Source organism: Protopterus annectens, chromosome 4.part1, assembly GCF_019279795.1.
Source record: "Protopterus annectens isolate FY-2018-M chromosome 4.part1, PAN1.0, whole genome shotgun sequence".
In the NCBI taxonomy this organism is placed as follows: Eukaryota; Metazoa; Chordata; order Ceratodontiformes; family Protopteridae; genus Protopterus; species Protopterus annectens.
In genome coordinates, this window is record NC_056734.1 from 823,959,814 (window position 1) to 823,978,613 (window position 18,800).

Consider the following 18,800-nt stretch of genomic DNA (forward strand, 5'->3'; position numbering starts at 1 on the left):
CGCTTTATTATAAGCCTAGCACTTGCTCTCAAAACTTCTCTACTAAGTAAGCACTCTCGTACTAAGTAAGCACTACATCCACCTACCACCCCTGTGAATATCCACTTCCCTTAAAGGCACAGCACTCCCTTATACTGTTCTAGCATGCAGAGTGGTAGATTTCTGGCGTCCACTCCAATTCACCTGGTAAATCTGGGTATCTTGAGACAATGCTACAATGCTACAATTGTCTCATGTACACAGACAACCCTCTCCTCCTCCCAACAAACACAAATACATGTGAGAGATGCAACTATATAGCCAAACTGGAGGCTGAACTCTCTCAACTCAGGGCTGGCACGACCAGACAGGAGGAGATGGTAACCACACACACACACACACACACACAACAAACCCAGTCCCACATAGACCTACCACAACTGCAAACCAAACACATAAAAACAAAGACATACTCGGAGGCTCTAATAAAAAACTTACCAAAACAACAGAGGCTCCCAAAGCAGACATCCAAAAGCCCACCACCTCAAAACAAAACACATGCAACACATACTTCAATAAATCAGTGTGTCAATCAATCACAGCCCTTAAGGCCAAACACCATGCCTGATACACTAGTAATAGTTGACTCTATAGTCAGACACACTGATGTCCCGCTTACCAGACTGAACAAGGAGAGGGTGACTGTGAGCTGCCTATCAGGAGCTAGGATCCGCCACACAACACACGCACTCAAGTCACTCCAAAGCAAGTACAAATATGACTCCGTCATTGTCCATGCTGGCGTGAATGACCTGAGACGTACCTCCCTGGACTACATGAAGAGAGACATAGAGGAGCTCTCCGATTATGTAGCCCAGGCTGGTATGACCCTGACCCTGAGCAGCATCTTGCCCTCACCAAGAATGATGCCACAATGCAAAGACAAGATGATCAGCTTTAATAATTGGCTCAAGTACTGGTGTCATTCTAAGGGGATCCAATGTCTGTCTGCCTGGGATGACATGTTGGACAAGCCATGCTGCTTTGCAAGGGACGGCTTGCACCTGTCACCACTGGGCTTCCGGATATTGGCTAAGGCTCTTGCCACCCCCATAGTGCCTTTTTTTAGGCAAGGCTCAAAAGACAAACCCACCACCTTAGAAAACAAAAATGGAAAAAAACTAAGGGTAATGCTGCTCAACGCCAGAAGTCTAAATCTCAAGATGCAGGCTCGCGATGCACTCCTCAGTATGGAGAATATCGACGTCTGTGCAGTAACTGAAACCTGGTTCAAGGCTCCTGAGAGCACCCCAGCGCTACCAGGCTATACCTCGTATCATGCTTTTCGGCCCCAAAACCCAGGCCGAACCACAAAGGGAGGGGGAGTGTCCATATTCATCAAGGACACCCACACCTCCAGGTTAGTAGCAACACATGAAGCATCGGAGACCATACAGGTGCAACTAACCACAGGCAAAACTGCTATACAACTGGTAGCATGTTACAGACCACCCTCCCAATCTCAGGAACCCCACTCAGCCTTCCTGAAGACATTGGAGGATATGAATGCATCACAAAATACCATCATACTGGGAGACTTCAACTACCCAAACACAGATTGGGTACATTATTCTAGCCCTAACACCCTAGCCCAAACGTTCCTGGAATTCATAAATTCAAATGCACTGGAACAACTAGTCACCTCTCCCACTAGGGGAGGTGATATACTAGATCTGATCACAAACATGGGGACAAAATGCTCGACACCGGAGGTATACCCCTCACTTGTGAGATCTGACCACAAACTAATCACCATGGATATACATATCCCACCACCACCCCCAGCACAAAAGACCACAGTGAAAAACTTCTCAAAAGCAGACTTCACTCTTCTTAAGACTGAGATGTTATCCTTTAAGGCCACTGGGCCAGTGGATACCATATCCCACAATGCCGAATCCTTCACAAATGCTTTCTATGGACATCTCCAAGAATGCATGGATCATGCAATCCCAAATAAATCCAAGTCCCTCTCCACCAAAGGCAAGCGTCCTGTCTGGTGGACCTCAGCCATTAACAAATAACAAATTGTATAACAAAAGAAGGAAGCTACTGCACGACAGAGCAAAATCCCATAAAGGGAAGACATCTCTGATCAACACTAGCAGAAAACTACGTTCTCTCATAAAAACATCCAAGGCCAACTTTGAGAGAAAAATTGCTAAGGACACTAAAGATAACCACAAAGCCTTCTTCAGCTATGTTAGAAACCTGGGCGGAAACCCTCAGATATGCTCAGAGTTAGTTCACAACAACAAAAAATACACTGAACCCACAGATATTGCCAACATTCTGGCTGACAGGTTCAGTGCAAATTTCTCCCCTCCCTCACCCCCAAAAGAAGAAATACTTATCCCAGCTGAACGTAATCTCACTGTCATCTCGGATGTCCAAGTGAGAGCCGCCCTCAACAAAGCTAAAAACACAGCATCAATGGGACCTGACGGTATCCCGGGTTGTGTGCTACGTGAACTCCAAGAGGAGCTAAACCCGCACATAAAAATGCTATTTAACCTTAGCCTTACTACAGGATATGTACCTGAACACTGGCGTACAGCAACAGTGGTCCCACTCCACAAAGGGGGTACCTCTACAGACCCTGGGAACTACCGCCCCATAAGCTTAACCAGCCTGGTCTGCAAAGCTATGGAAAGAATCATTATGGAACTCATAAACAGAGACATTGGGGACCTACAGACACTTGACCCCACCCAGTTCGGCTTTGTAAAGGGCAGATCCTGCCTTTTGAACCTGGTTGACTTTTTCGAAACAGTCACTAGAGCCATTGATGAGGGCAAAGCAGTCCATACAGCCTACCTAGACTTGGCTAAGGCCTTCGACACAATACCCCACTCGGGCATCATAGATAAGCTCAACAGCTTAAACGTAAACCCTTATTGTCACTAGATGAGTTGCAAACTGGCTAAAGGACAGAACCCATAAAGTTAAAATCGCTGGAGCAATGTCAGACTCAAAGCCAGTCACAAGTGGTGTCCCACAGGGATCTGTCCTGGGACCCCTCTTGTTCGGCATTTATTTCTCAGATGTTAAAGCAAACATGGGAGGGTTGTGGCTGACAAAGTTCGCAGATGACTGCAAACTAGGCGCCATAGTCGATACACCAGCGGACACATACATCCTACAAAAAGGCCTCACAGAAACGGACAATTGGTGCCGGAGTCATGGCCTTAAACTAAATGCCAAAAAATGTATAGTCATCCTCTTTGGGGAAAAACAAAGTACCCACAAATTATCACATAGACAGCAACCCACTGAGTACGTAAAAAGTAATCAGAGACCTAGGGACCCAAGTCGACAGCGACCTCTCATTTGACACCCACGTTGCCAAAGTGGTTAGAAAAACATTCTACCTTGCACACCTTATCATGAAGGGATTCACATCCAGATCCAAGGATGTCATTGTACCCCTATACTCCTCCCTCATCAGACCCATGATTGAGTACAATGCCCCATTTGGTATGTACCTCACCTGTCATTTGCAACAGCTGGAGAGACCACAAAAGTACCTCACCAAGAGGATCAAGGGTCTTCAACATATGTCTTATTCTGCCAGACTAAAGAAACTCCAGCTCTATTCAGTAGCATACCGCCTGCTCAGAGGTGATCTCTGCCTGACGTACAAGGCCATGTCCAATCAGGAACTGATGGACATGCTCCACCTCAAAAAATCCAAATCCATCAGAACCACGAGAGCTAAAGACTTAAACCTCGGCACAAACCTCGGCACAAGTATGAATAGGACATGCTGGAGGGATAGATTCATAACCCAGAGGCTTCCCATGCTCTGGAACAAGATCCCAGTTCATGTTAGGCAGAGCCCCTCACTGACTCTCTTCAAGAGAAATCTTGATGAGTGGATGGGAGATCGTAAGTTTACCCCAGGGGTCACATCTGTGTCACTACTAGACAGGGGCACAGTAAACATTCTATTATATAAGGGGACCTTCACTGTCTCACTACTAGACAGAGGCACAGTATTCTAAATCTATTCTGTTCATTTTTTGTACCATTTCATGGGGTGGCGAAAGCCACATCACTATGGCTAGGCTTACAAATGCCCCAGGGCAGATAGCCTAGTACTAAACTATGAAACTATAAATCTGATGTTATCTAGTCACCATTCCTCATGTCAGGGTCAAAGTCCCCAGCTACCTAAATCCTGGGAGGTCTCAAGGAAGGACATGCTGAAGAACCATGGCGCCAAAGGACGCCCTTCCTCTAGAAACCAAATCCAACTTATAGTGGGAAATGAATGTGTGAGGAGACCAACACGTTGCTGCAGCACAAATGTCATCTAAAGATTGACGATCTGCAAATGCAGTTGAGGTATAAACTGCCCTGATGGAGTGAGCCCCTCACTGGTGCAGACAAGGGAATACTTTCTGAAGAATAAATGAAGGAAGTACGCTGCAAAATCTAGCAAGAGACTTGTGACTTTCGAAATTGCTCTGCCCCTTTTTATTCATAGAAAAGGCTACAAAAAATGAGTCTGAACTTCTAAGCTCTTGCGTTCTATGTAGATAAAAATGAAGCTGACTTTGAATATCTAAGGTGTGCAGGATATATTCTCCTTTATTGGTATAGTTAGGAAAAAAATACTGGAAGATGAATGCCTTGATTGAGATTCGTTGTTGAGGCCACCTTAAGCATGAAGGATGGATATGACTTCAGAGACGCACTGTCCTTATGGAAAACTAGTTGGGAGGTTTGATAGTAAAAGCTTGCAACTCCAAAACTCTCTTCGCTGAAGTTACTGCCACTAAAAAGGCAGTTTTACAAGAAAGAAATTTGATATCGCAAGATGCCGCTGGCTATAAGGGTGGTTTCGTCAATGCCTGCTCTTCTTCTGACTCAGCACAGCTTCAAAACTCTTCACAGTCAGCTGAAAACACTCAATCTGGCCGCATGGAAGATTCCTTAACATCACAACAGACCCTACTCCAGGGACCGTAACCTGGCCTGCAACATAAACAGGAGCTGCTGGAGACAGACATCTCTGAGGCTGCCACTTCACATCAAACAAAGCCCCTCTATGACCCTGTTTAAGCATACCCTGAAAGACTGGATGGGAAAGGTACAGTTGTGTACACTTACCATAAATGTAGATGTTCGAGTGTATTCACTGTTGCAGTCATTACATTTGGGTAATCTGCTGGCAGGTTGCCCTCACTCGGCCTGATTAACAAAGTCTTGGGTCCTGCATCGGTTACTGTCCCTTCTTCCGTGATGTCAGGTCGTCAGGGGTATAAAACATGCAGCCAACACCATTACATCACTTTTTCTTGTCCCAGATGTCAGGTACCCCCAAATGGGGAGCAAAATAAAAAGGCAAATACACCAAAAAGGCTTTTAAGCATAGTAGAAGAGAGTAGAGGTATAGTAGGAGAAAAACAGGGGGCTGGAGGGTGGGTAACCAGGACTGCAACAGTGAATACACTCGAACATCTACATTTACGGTAAGTGTACACAGCTGTACTATGTCATTCGTGTTTCACTGTTACAGTTATTACATTTGGGTAGATTCCCAAAGCTATGGTTGGGAGGATGGATTTATACAGCATTAGGACCAGCTATAAGGCCCTGCAGGACAGCAGTGGCAAAGCCAGCTCTGGACTTAGAGAAGAAAGGTAAATGGTAATGCTTGGTGAACGTATGAACTGAGCTCCAGGTAGCAGCTTCTAGAATGTCTCTGGTAGGAACACCTCTGAGAAAGGCTGTAGAAGTAGATGCAGCCCTGGTGGAATGAGATCTGATCCCCTGGGGGATAGTTTTACCATGGTGCATATAGCAGAAACGAATACAATGGCTTATCCATTTGGAAACAGTCTGCTTTGAAACGGCCTTTCCCTCTGCCCCTGCAGCAAATGCCACCAGTAGTTGTTCAGATTTTCTTAGAGATTTTGTCCTGTTTAAGTAAAATCTAAGTTGTCTGTGTACATCCAATGAATGCAGAATCCGCTCCCCCTTGTTCTGCGGAAAGGGAAAGAAAGTTGGCAAATGAATGGTCTGATTAAGAGCCACACTGGATACCACCTTAGGCATGAAGGATGGACTGGTCCTGAGAGACACCCTGTCCGCATGAAACATAATGAAAGGCTCCACTGCCATAAGAGCCTGTAATTCAGAAATCCTTCTAGCTGAAGTGACTACTAAAAGGAAAGCTGTTTTCCAGGAGAGAAATTTTAAGTCTGCAGTAGCAGCTGGCTCGAAAGGAGGGAGAGAGAGTTTTTCCCAATACAAAATTGAGGTCACAGGCAGGGGTTGGAGCTCTCCTGGGAGGTCTTAACTTTTTTGCCCCTCTGAGATACTGCTTTAGCAGAGGATGAGAGAAGAGGGGAGGTTCTGTGTTGTAATGAGCCGAAATGGCAGAGGCATGGATTTTTATGGAAGAAAAGGACAGGCCCTTGTGAAGCATCTCAGTTAAGTATTGTAAAATCTGAGGAATATTGGGCACTGCTGTGCTTATTCTATGTGACTGGTTCCAGGCACAGAATCTTTTCCATTTGTCAGCATAAGATTTTCTAGTACTAGGCCTTCTCGCTTCCAAAATGACATCCATCGCGGTAGTGGTGCTGCGGTAGCGTTGTTGCCTCACAGCAAGACGTTGTCGCGTTCGATTCTCAACTAGAGCGTCTTCTGTGTGGAGGCATGCGTGAATGGGTGTGCCTTCGTTGAAGGTTGTGCATCAGGGCTGGTAACTCGGCACATAAAAATTCACTACCAAACGTTAGCGGACCGAAGTTCCGTTGTGGCGACCCCTACCGGGATAAGCCGAAAGACACAACAGGTTTGCTGAGGGATGGCTAGGGGTGAATTTAGGTGATTAGCCACGTTGCAAGGTTCAAAGTTTGGAGCAGAGTATGCAGAATTTGGTTGTTCTGCTGAGACAGTAAGTAAGGTGTCCTGAGGCAGGTGCCACGGAGGAAGGTGCGACACATTGCGCAGGAGTGAATACCAGTGTTGGCGAAGCCAGTCTGGAGCAAATCAGAATCATTTTTGGTTTGTCCTGTCTTACTTTTAGTAGAACTTTGGAGAGCAGAGGCAGAGAGGGAAAAGCAGAGACAGATAGGTTTTTCCAGCTGAATGATAAGAGCATCCACTTTCCAAGCTTTTTTGTGATGAGTTCTTCTGCAGAATTTGTCCAACTGATAGTTCTGGGGTGAGGCAAAAAGATCTATGTCTAGACTCCCCCATTTGCATGTCAACATGTTGAAACTCTATGGTTCCAGTTTCCATTCGTGTGTGTCCATGAGATTTCTGCTTAGTTCGTCTGCCAAAGTATTCAGCTTTCCTGGCAGGAATTGTGCTTGTAGTTGTATTTGGTATGTCAAAGTCATGTTCCACAATGCCATGGCTAGTCTGCAAAGTGGGTAGGAATGTGTACCCCTGATTGTTTATGTACCACATAACTGTGGTGTTGTCTGTCTTTATCATTAATTGTCCTGGATGAAGGTAGTCCTTGAAGGCTGTCAGTACATTCTGTACAGCTAGCATCTCTTTCTGATTGATATGAAGGTGCATTTGATTTGGGCTCCATTTGCCCTGAATGCACTTCCCTGCCAGATTAGCCCACCAAGCATAGTCTGATGTGTCTGTAGTTAGGGTTTGGGTGGCAGGGGGTGGAATGAATGGCAGTCCCTTGTTTTGGTGGCAGGCCTCTGCCCACCATAGGAACTCTAGCTGCAGGCAAGGTATGATAGGAATCATTGTTTCCAGGCTGTGACAATGTTGACTCCATAAACTTTTTAAGTACCACTGAAGTTTCCTCATATGCAGTCTTGCATATGGAATTAGAAGAATGCAGGAGGCCATGAACCCCAAGGCTTGCAGAATTTGTCTTGCAGATAGCAGGGTTTTTGTGGCCACCTGTTTGAAGTAAGTCACCAATTGAATTTGCTTTTCTGGCATAAGGTAAGCCCATCTGGGCAGTTGTATTCAAGCTTGCACCCAGGAATGTAATTTTTTGAGAGGGTACCAGTTGTGATTTATTTTCGTTTATGGTGTACCCTAGACAAGTTAGAACCCTTTTTACAAACGCCAGATGCTGTAGAAGAATGTCCTCGTTTTCTGCCTGAATTAGACAATCGTCCAGGTATGGATATATTTGAATATTTCTTTGCCTGCAAAATGCAAATACTGGAGCCAGGCACTTTGTGAAGACCCTGGGCGCAGTAGATAAGCCAAAGGGCAGTGCAGAGAACTGGCAATGCAAGTAGCCTGCTTTGAAGCGGAGGTATCTTCTGCAAGATTCCCTGACTGGGATATGTAGGTAAGCCTCCTTTAAGTCTAGAGTTACCAACCAGGCATCTTTGCCTAGCATAGGAAGTAACTATTGAAGAGTCAGCATCTTGAATTTTGGAATGTCCAGAAATGTGTTTAGAGTACATAAGTCCAGAACTGGATGCCATGAATTGTCTTTTATGGGCACCAGGAAAAGCCTTGAATAGAAACTTTGTCCCTTTTTCTCTTCTGCTTGAATAGCCCCCATGTTCATGAGGGACAGAACTTGTTTCTGGGCCTCTGCCCACTGATTTGGGGGCAGGTCTGGACATCCGCTTGGGATTGGCAACGTGTGGAAATGAAATCTGTATCCCTGGGATACTATACTTAAAACCCATTTGTCCTGGGTTATCAGTTGCCAGTTTTGTGCATGAAGTGTCAGTTTTCCCCCCAAAGGGGTGGCTAAAAGGCAAGTGTTTGGTGAGTGTAGAGGGTAGTCATCGAGACTGTTTACCATAGGGAGGTGCCTTGTTGTTTCCAGATTTGGATGTGGAGGCACCCCATTGTTTTGTTCTAAAAGTCCCTTGTGACTGAAACCTGGAGCCTTTGGAATGTCTGGGCTTGACTTGAGTGGCTCTCGAAAGAATTGGAAAGGACCAGTTCTTAGTAGGCCAGTGCCTACTAAATCTTGGAGGTTGCACTTGTAAGAAATCTTTCACAGTTTGCATAGATTTAGCTTTATCTTCCATCTTTTTTAAAACTTATTCAGCCTTATTACCAAAGAGATGGTCCTGTTGTAAAGGAGCATCCAACAATTTTGCTTTAACATGATCAGGCAGAGTTTGCTCTTTGAGCCAAGCATGCCTTCTTAGCACAGTCCCAGTTACAGCAGCCCTGCGCAAGAGGCCTCCAAGGAATCAAAACCACATTGCAAAGTATGTTTTCCAACTTGCTCAGCCGAATGCAATAAATCCTGTAAATCTTTATTTTATTTACATCATTTTCTGTTTAAGCAGTCCCATGATATGCTGTTGATATTTAAGCATATGAAATTAACAGTTTAAAGCTTTGATTGCCAAGGTTGCAGAAGTGTAAACCTTCTTACCCCATCTATACAGCGCCCTGGAATCTCTATCAGAAGGGGTAGGATTTTTAGCAGTAGAGGCCTTAATGCCCTTGGGACCCTGAGAAATAGTTTCAGGATCTGCAATAGGATTTTTGAAAAGGAATTTGTGGGAGTCAAGAACCCTGTAGTATCTGTCTGGCTTACAAGGAGCCGGAGGCAAGGAATCAAGGGCCATACTAGATTCTTGAAAAACATCAACAATGTCTAGAACAGGAGGTATAGCCAAAGGTCTATGCTGAGGGAGAAGAAGAAAATCCCTAAGTCTCTTTTTAGATTCAGAAAAATCCTGACTTCAAGTGGAAATGTTCCCTTAAGATATGTAAAGTTTCCCCAAAAGAAAAATCCTCAGTGGGAGAAGCAGAAGGAATGTAATCTTCTGCATCAGAGTCCTCATAAGTACGTATAGATAAATCTTGTTCATTAAAAGAGTCGGAAGAAATTGAATCCTGTTCAGAAGATTCATAATCAATGTCGTGCCTAGGCCTCTTAGAAGGAGGGGGTTGGCTACCCCTGATCAGAGTAATTAAATCTTCAGCCATTTGGATAATTTGTTGTTTAGGCATAGGGGCCTGCACATGTGGACCAGGCGCCAGTTTTTTAGACATAGATTTAGACTTTGGCCTTAGTTTTGAAGATGGCGTCGGTTTAATATACAAATCTGTAGGCCTGAAAATACCGTCAGAAGCCGGTGCCTGCACAGCAGCTCCAGACCCATCTAAGGTAGAGACATCCGCGGGTTCCATAATTGAAGCATTTTGCGGTATACCGGACTCCGAATGGGTCTCAGTAGAGGCCTGTGAATCAGAAGTAGTGGGAATCAGGGGCTGCGAAAGCGCCTCACTGAGTACCGGCGAACTGGCGACTGGCTTAGGAGAAGCATCATCAGTTTTGGACCTCGACGGTCTGTCTCTGTCTTTTTCTTTGCGTTTTTTAGGCATTCCGGTAGTCGGATTGCTAACCGACAACATTTCTGGGTAACTAAATCGTGAGCCAAAATATTTAGAAGCACAAATATACAGTTTATTACATTTGATTAAAGTTGATTAAATTTAGCACAAAACCGACAGCAAGGTACGTTGTGGTCAGTGCATAGGCAAGGAATACAGTACAAATGAAAATCCTTATGAGGTATTTGCTTTATTAACTTTTACTGACATCGGTAAGGAGCAAGAAAAAGTTTCCCCAATAGGGTACTTAGCTTTTAGTTGAAAACTTCGGTTCTGAAACTCAAAAATGAAAATTTCAGGAATCAGCCAACCAGCACTTGCGAACTGCTTCTGCTTCGGGCACCGCACAGCAAGAAAAACTGATGTAATGGCGTCGGCTGCATGTTTAATGCACCCTGATGACCTGACGTCACGGAAGAAGGGACAGCAACCAAAGCAGGACCCAAGACTTTGTTAATCAGGCCGACAGAGCAACCTGCCAGCAGATTACCCAAATGTAATGACTGCAACAGTGAAACACAAAGAACATGCATAAATTCTTGACAGGGACTTCACCTCTGAACCTCATAGATATGGGCAGTCGTTACTACCTTGAGTTTAGGCAAGATCCTTTACACTGGGTTTCTCTAGTATTATGTTGGGCACACACAGCTAGGCTTATAAAGACTTTTGAGTCACTGGCCCAGTAACCACCTATGAACCTATTCTTGCTATTTATGCACATTTTGCAGACACATCTGTTAAATACTTCAACATCACAATTTAAAAGCAAACATTCTGCCTGTCAGATTTACAAGTTTGCACTACAAGGAATATGATTTACTTAGCAACATATTTAAAACATTCGACTTATGTTGGGAAATCAAACCACTGGCTGAAATACCATTTCTGAACATTAATCAGAAATAAGATGTTAAATCCTGAGCAATGCATTAGTGAAATCATCTGCAAGACAATAGTGCAATACACAAATCTGTATTTAAAATTACTGAGAAAGTGATGACAAGCCCCTAGAAGTGGGGCAATTACAGCAGACCTGACTATAGGAAATGTTACTGGATCAGGCTATTTCAGGCTGAAAATCATCCAGGACTGAACAGCGCTGTTAGCAAGCAGCTAATTCTAAATTTAATGCAAAATGGTTAACCTGCAGTTTAAATTATGTTGTGTGTTCTACTGGCTGGCTTTCATCATCTGATCACAATAGAAATACTTTGCTATCCGTCAAGAAGTTTAGCTTAAGAAGGGGTACATGTCCAGCATGAAAGGTTTTACAATTTAAAGTTTTTATATTTTTTAAACAAACATCCCATGTTTCCTGAAGCAGTCTGTGTTTTCCTGTCATGGAATTTGATGTAGCTCAGAATTAATCTGTAGGAGCTACAAACTTGCTGGAAGATGTAGTCTATTAACTTGCTGAAAGCCAAATTAGGAGAGATCAGAAGGCCTAATGACATGAAGTAAAACTGCTAACCTGCTCTTCTTCAGTAAACGGTACAAGTGCCAGTGGTGGCAGGGGCTCTTCTTCAACAATCGGTTCAAACTCTTTATCCCGTAGCTCTGTTGGAACCTGCACAAAACAACAATACAGTTACCCTTCTCTACAGCACAAGAATGCAAGTATCTTAATGAAAAATCCTATAAAAACAGGATGCCAAAAGATGAGAAAAGCATTACCTATATGATGAACAATTAAAATACATGCACTATAGTCAACCATCTCATAATTCATATCCTGTTGAGTAATGACCACGTAAAACAAGAGCAAAGCATTCCAATGAAATTTTAATACCAAGCCAGTTCCAGCCAGTCTCAGTGGAGTAAAGGGATGAAGCCTTGACTAAAGTCCAAATGGAACAATTTTGAGTAGTGGACTGGGTGCTGCCAGAGATAAGGGGAGAAATGCAGTAAGTGGCCAATAACCTCACCCTTCCTGAGAGGAGAAGTGATTCAAGGTCAACTAAGATGGTCCAATGCAACAAAGGTCTTGCACGATACAACCATAGACAAAAAGGAAGTCAGCTTGGCTCTCCAAAACCAGTGGCAAGAGCCTTTTTACCATGCATACGGGAGAGTACATATATCAAAAGAATGGCATAGGCAAAGTCCCTTCAGTAATATAGGAGCTCGTGTTAGCCACTGGGGGCATTAGGACTTAAAGAAATACCCTCTCTGCTGGGATGCCAGTGCAGGCACAACCAACCCTCATGGCTGCCTGAATGTCAGCCCCTGCAGATGGTTTCTGCTCAATACTGCATGCGTATGTCCCCAACAGCAGGAAGTTAATGGCTGAATTCCAACTGGGGGAGGCTTAATGTTCTGCAGGCATGGGAAGAAGATACAAGGGAAAAAAGCCAGTTCCAAAAGTCTGTATTAAGAGTATTAATGCGCAATTTTAACAGGCTGCACATTCCATTACAGTAACAAGTCAATTCCATTCTGCATAGTGCATTAAAGAAAGTGCATGCAGTTGTGTAGGTAACTTTACGATAACAGTAGATATTTGCTGCAGTATTCCTCACAAAAAGGACAAAACCGCAAGGATATCCATATATCCAGGCAGTCTACAAAGCTCAGACTCCTTCCTTGCATAACCTAAGTCTGCCTTTAGCATGAGCAAATACGCCAGGAATAGGTTGCGCAGACTGCCTTGCACTTGACATGGTAAGGCTGAAGTAAATTGCTCTAAGTCAAGCTCTACCACACAGAAATTGGGGAAACAGATAAGAGGAAAAGGATAATTCACTCACCCACCAACCAGAAAAGAGGTCACTTAAGGAGACTGAGGGAGCATGAATGCACTGCAACAGTGGTCTATTCAAACATCTAGTGTAACATTAAGTTACCTACTCAACCCCACTATGTTCTCCATATCATCATTGTTGCAGTACTCCTCACAGATGGGATAATAGACCACCAGAAAAGAAGGTCATGCCCTCTTGGCTAATATGCAAATTCCCTTTAGAAATTGCTTGATATGAAAAAAAGAAGACAAGGAGATATCCAGTAGGCAAACAGGCTGATATGCCCAATAAGTGTTCCTTTACTTAAATGTAAGCTGGGCTAGAATTGAGCAATTCACACAGGTACTGAAGAACCCAGGGGTGGACTCTGCTTGTGATGGGTCCTGCTCTATATTTTGGTACCAATAAGAATGTTTTTCACCTGAATATTAACATTTCCTAGTACATTTTTTTGCCTTCTTCAATACCTGTTGCACAGCCTCAAAAAACAAATAAATCCCCAAACAGGTTCTGATTTTGAATGTTTGGATGAATCACAGATCCCCTGTCCTGTATAACTAGAAGTTTCTGGTGATCATTCATGGCCAATTGCATGAGAATAGCCAATGTTGTTTGGGTCACCAATAACATCTTGAGCAACTTTTTCTTTATCTCTGATAAACTCGGAAAATGACATTAAATGGGTGAAAGGTGCAGAGGAACAAGACTGTGCAGGAAACTGAAAAGGTGTTTGTTTTCCAGGCCTCTTTGCAAGATTCCCTGAAGCAGAACTATTTCAGATGACAGACGAGTTTAGAGGAAAATGGATCTTATTTTAGGATTTCCCCACTGGCAGAGTAAATGCAGGAAGACCTCCTGGCGTAGCATACACTAGTGAAGGTCTGCCTACTACTGTATTCTACTCTGAAGGGATGCAAGTCACCTGAAGGAGTAAGCTGTGTTGAATAATTAAATCCCATGCAATCATGACAAGGCAAGTGACCAAACAAATGAGACCTTATTCCACCCTATTTATGTCCCCATATTAGTGTTGTTTAGCTCTTGGGCACTCTAACAGTGGTGACTCCAAACTCCAGGCAAGTGTGCACAGCAGATGAGACCTTAAGTACCACATTACAGTGGTATCTGTCATCACTAGTACGGGGCCTAGAGACTATAGCTGATTCAGAACTTTCTGAGCATTGACAATAGCCATCATCTCAGGTTGATATTTCTGCATCTATGAGGCTGTGGTTCCCAAACTCACCGTACCTTAACACCTTGGGAAAAGGCACCCCAAGCAAAGTCTGAAGCATCTGCAGCCAATAACTGAAAGGGGCCGCAAAGAAAGAATGAGACTTCTGTATTGTTACCATACCTTTCAACTGTCCAGATTTTCGCCTCATATTTTTGGTCTGTTCCCTATAAAATTTCTGGTTTTCTGGCAAATCACTGGGATGGTCTGAGGATTGAGGTCACTAAATGACATGCATTTGAGTTTTTGACTTCGACTCCTTCAGAAAATGTATGTTAAAACAAACCCTGTTAATCTAGCAACTTTCTAAGTTTGTAAGAGCAATATTTAAAATGCATCCCTATTATTTGGCCTTTGTTCCCCCATTTTGTTGTCCAGATTTCTTGTACTAAGAGGTTGAGACGTATAATTGTTACAAAGCTGAGAACCAGAATTTTGAGAGACAGAGGAAGTGTGTTGAGCCCAAGCAGACTTGAGGAGCCAATGGATCTGCCTCATGTGAAATCTGGCATGAAAAATCATCAGAATGGAAGTGTCTATGAAACTTAAGAACTCATAGGAACTCTTCTTGCAACAGACATTTGGGATTCCTGAGGGACAGGGAAAAAGTGCTCACTGGAGTTTATAGCCATGTTCAACGGCACCCAGTAACTAAGAATCTATAGTCTGCAAAGCAGGAAGGCAAAAAGAAAAGTTCCTTGCAATTTTCTGAGGAATACTGGGGTGGGAGCGAGTATTTGCAAGGGTAACCAGAAGTTTTTTTCTTTGAGTGCTGGATCCCAGAGATTCATTACTCTTTCTTTTGGCATCTACTTTCCAGTTTCCTTTGAACTCTTCTTTTCCAGATTCCTGCAGATCTGACTCGGGAGGTTTACAAGCAGGAAGTCCTAGATTAGATGTATATTTCCATTGAAACCTAGCAAATGTAGATCAGAAACATTGTTTAACTTCATGCACAAACGTTCCCCTTTTTTATAATTTTCTGAAAACTTCAGCAAAAGCATTTCTGAATGAGTCCTTTTCTAGAAGAGCATTTAAAAGTTGGGCTTTAACATTTTCACGGAATGACTGCAACCTTAACCAAGTATGCCCTCTCATGAAAGTACCACCAGCTACTGTTTGTAGGCAGCCTACACAACATCATAGCCACGTTTGATAACATACTTAGTTACTTGAAAGGACAATTAAACATGTCCATCACATTAGACTCCACATTCGAATTAAGAACTGCCACAGTTTGTCATCTGTTGCTCAGAATAGACCGAAGGAACTTCGTCACACGTTTGGCAATTACCTTTAAAAGTTAAAGTGGCAGATGTATACACCTTTTTGCCATACCTGTCAAGGGCTCTGCTGTTTTTATTAGAAAAAAGAATTAGAGGAAGGGAAATTCTAGTTGTTTTGTCAGGATCCAGAAAAAATGAAGGCTAGATCAGCACAGAGATTTTTGTCAAGTTATGTACAAGTATGAGGAACTCTGTAAATCCTGTCATACTTCTTAGAAGCCAGAGGCTGGGAATTGGGAAATAATGAAGCAGCTAAAAGTGCTTCTTCTGTTCCCTAAAACTGGAGGAACAATGAGCAACAAGCCTAGGGGTATCTAACATTCATAAGCTCAAAGTATCTTTCCTTGGAGTCAAACAACCTTATGCCAGTAAGCTTGTAGGATACCAGAAGCAAATCCAGCCATAGCTCTCAAAGTGACTCCCAGACTGCTGTGCATGAAGAAAGTACAGTTGTGTACCTACCATAAATGTAGATGTTTGAGTGTATTCACTGTTGCAGTCATTACACTTGGGTTATCCTGCTGGCAGGCTACCCGCAGTCGGCATGAATTCCAAAGTCCTGGTCCGGCGTCGGCTGCTGTCGCCTCTTTCCCTGACGTCAGTGCGCCAGGGGTATAAATGATGCAGCAGACACCATTTTCTTCAGTTTTTCTTGCCCCAGATGTCAGGTGCCCCCAGAAGGGTAGGCTGTAAATATTATGATCATAAAAAAGCATGCACATAACCTTCATCTACAAGCAAACACACCACATAAGTTGTACAGAATAGAGAGGTACAGATAAGTCCCAGCAAAGAAAAAAGGGGGATGGTGGGATGGTAACCTGGACTGCAACAGTGAATACACTCGAACACCTACATTTATGGTAGGTACACAACTGTACTATGTTCATCGTGTTTCACTGTTGAAGTCATTACACTGGGGTTGAATGCTCTGGATTTAGAGTAGAGAAGTAAATGGAAGTGCTTTGTAAAAGTGTGCACTGAAGTCCAGGTTGAAGCCTCGGAAAATGTCCTTGCTTGGTACTCCTCCGAGAAAGGCTGCTGAAGTGGCTGCTGCTCTGGTAGAATGTGGCCTAATGCCCTTGGGCACTGATTTGCCATGTTGTGAATAGCAGAAACGAATGCAGTGGCCTATCCATTTTGAAAAAGTCTGCTTTGAAATGGCTTTTCCTTGCGATCCTGCAGCATATGCCACTAAGAGTTGCTCAGTCTTTCTGAAGGCTTTAGTTTTGCCCAAGAAAAAGTGTAGCTGTCTGTGTATGTCCAAAGAATGCAGAAGTCTCTCCCCCTTATTCTGTGGGTTTGGATAAAAGGTAGGCAAATGTATGGTTTGGTTAAGAGCCACACTGGACACTACCTTAGGCATGAATGTCGGGTTTGTCCTTAGAGAAACCCTGTCCTGATGGAAAATAATAAAAGGTTCCACAGCCATTAGTGCCTGTAACTCTGAGACTCTTCTTGCTGAAGTAATTGCTAGGAGAAGAGCTGTTTTCCATGACAAGTATTTTATCTCTGCTGTATTGGCTGGCTCAAAAGGAGGCAATGTGAGTTTTTCCAAGACAAAACTGAGGTCCCATGCAGGTACTGCAGCTCTCCTTGGAGGTCTTATGTTTTTGGCCCCACTGAGAAATTGTCTTAGCAGTGGATGAGAAAAAATAGGTGGGTCCGTATTGTAATGAGCTGAAATAGCAGAGGCATGGATCTTAATTGATGAGAAGGATAGACCTTTGTCCAGCATCTGTTAGGTATTGCAAAATCTGAGGAATATTTGGTCCAAGCGTGTCAATTCTCTGCACTTGCTTCCAAGCACAGAATCTCTTCCATATTTTTGCATAAGATTTTCTGGTGCTGGGCCTCCTTGGCCTCCAAAATAACATCCATCACCGCTTTAGAGAGAGGTGTGTTCTGAATGATTACATTATCTGCCAATCAGCCAGATTTAGGGTTCTGAGTTGGCGGTGTAGGATCCGATTGTTTTGCTGGGTCAGCAAATGAGGTATTTGAGGCAATGTCCAGGCTGGGCCTTGAGACAAAATCTTCAGGATTGGGTACCAGTGCTGGCGTGGCCAGTCTGGGGCAATTAGTATAATTTTTGGCTTCTCTTGTCTCACCTTTATGAGTACCTTGGAGAGGAGAGGCAGAGGAGGGAAGGCATATACTCTAAGGGCTTTCCAGCTGAATGAAAGGACGTCCACTTCCCATGCTTGCATGTGATAAGTCCGAGTGCAGAATCTCTGTAGCTGGCAGTTGTGAGGGGAGGCGAATAGATCTGTGTCTGGGCATCCCCATTTCCCTGTTATCATGTTGAAGATTTGTGGATCTAGTTTCCACTCGTGAGGATCCATGAGGTTTCTGCTTAGTTCGTCTGCCAAAGTATTTGTCTTTTCTGGCAGGAATTGTGCTTGCAGATGTACTTGATAAGTCAATGCTGTGTTCTACAAAGTCTATCTGCAGAGGGGGTAGGAATATGTGCCCCCTCGCTTGTTTATGTACCACATGACTGTAGTATTGTCCGTCTTTATCAGTAGTTGTCCCGGATGAAGTAGGTCCTTGAAGGCTATCAGGGCATTTTGTACAGCTAGCATCTCTTTTTGATTGATATGAAGATGCATTTGGTTTGTGGGCCATGTGCCCTGAATACGTTTTCCTGCCATGTGCACCCCCCAGGCATAATCTGATGCATCTGTTGTTAGTGTCTGCCTGGCAGTGGGTAAGGTGAATGGCTGTCCCTTGTTGTGGTGACAGGCCTGTGCCCACCATTGAAATTCCTGTTGCAGGCAGGGAATGAGAGTAATTTCTGTTGCCAGGCTGTGGCAATGTTGAGTCCAAACACTTTTTAGATACCACTGTAGCTTCCTCATATGCAGTCTTGCATATGGAATTAGTAGAATGCAGGATGCCATGTAGCCCGGAGTCTGTAGAATTTTTCTTGCAGATAACTGGGTCTTTGTTGCATTGTTTTTGAAGTAAGAAGTCAGTTGCCTTTGTTTGTCTGGCGTGAGATAAGCCATCTGGGATGTTGTATTTAAGCTTGCACCCAGGAATATTATCTCTTGAGAGGGTACTAGTTTTGATTTCTTTTAGTTTACTGTGCACCCTAGGCATATTAGTAATCTTTTTACAAACGCCAGATGCTGTAGTAGAACATCTTTGGTCTTTGCTTGAATAAGGCAGTCGTCCAAG

At 43.7% G+C, this 18,800-nt stretch overlaps 1 protein-coding gene across 9 annotated transcripts in view; it reads right to left on the minus strand.

The window, feature by feature from the left end:
* Positions 1–18,800, minus strand: part of GIGYF2 (GRB10 interacting GYF protein 2) — a 2,932,407-nt gene that overhangs the window by 2,551,360 nt on the left and 362,247 nt on the right. For all 9 annotated transcript variants that reach the window (XM_044070588.1, XM_044070589.1, XM_044070593.1 and 6 more), the window contains exon 4: positions 11,828–11,923. In XM_044070588.1, coding sequence (XP_043926523.1) covers positions 11,828–11,923 — 96 coding nt within the window. The remainder of the gene's footprint in view (positions 1–11,827; positions 11,924–18,800) is intronic.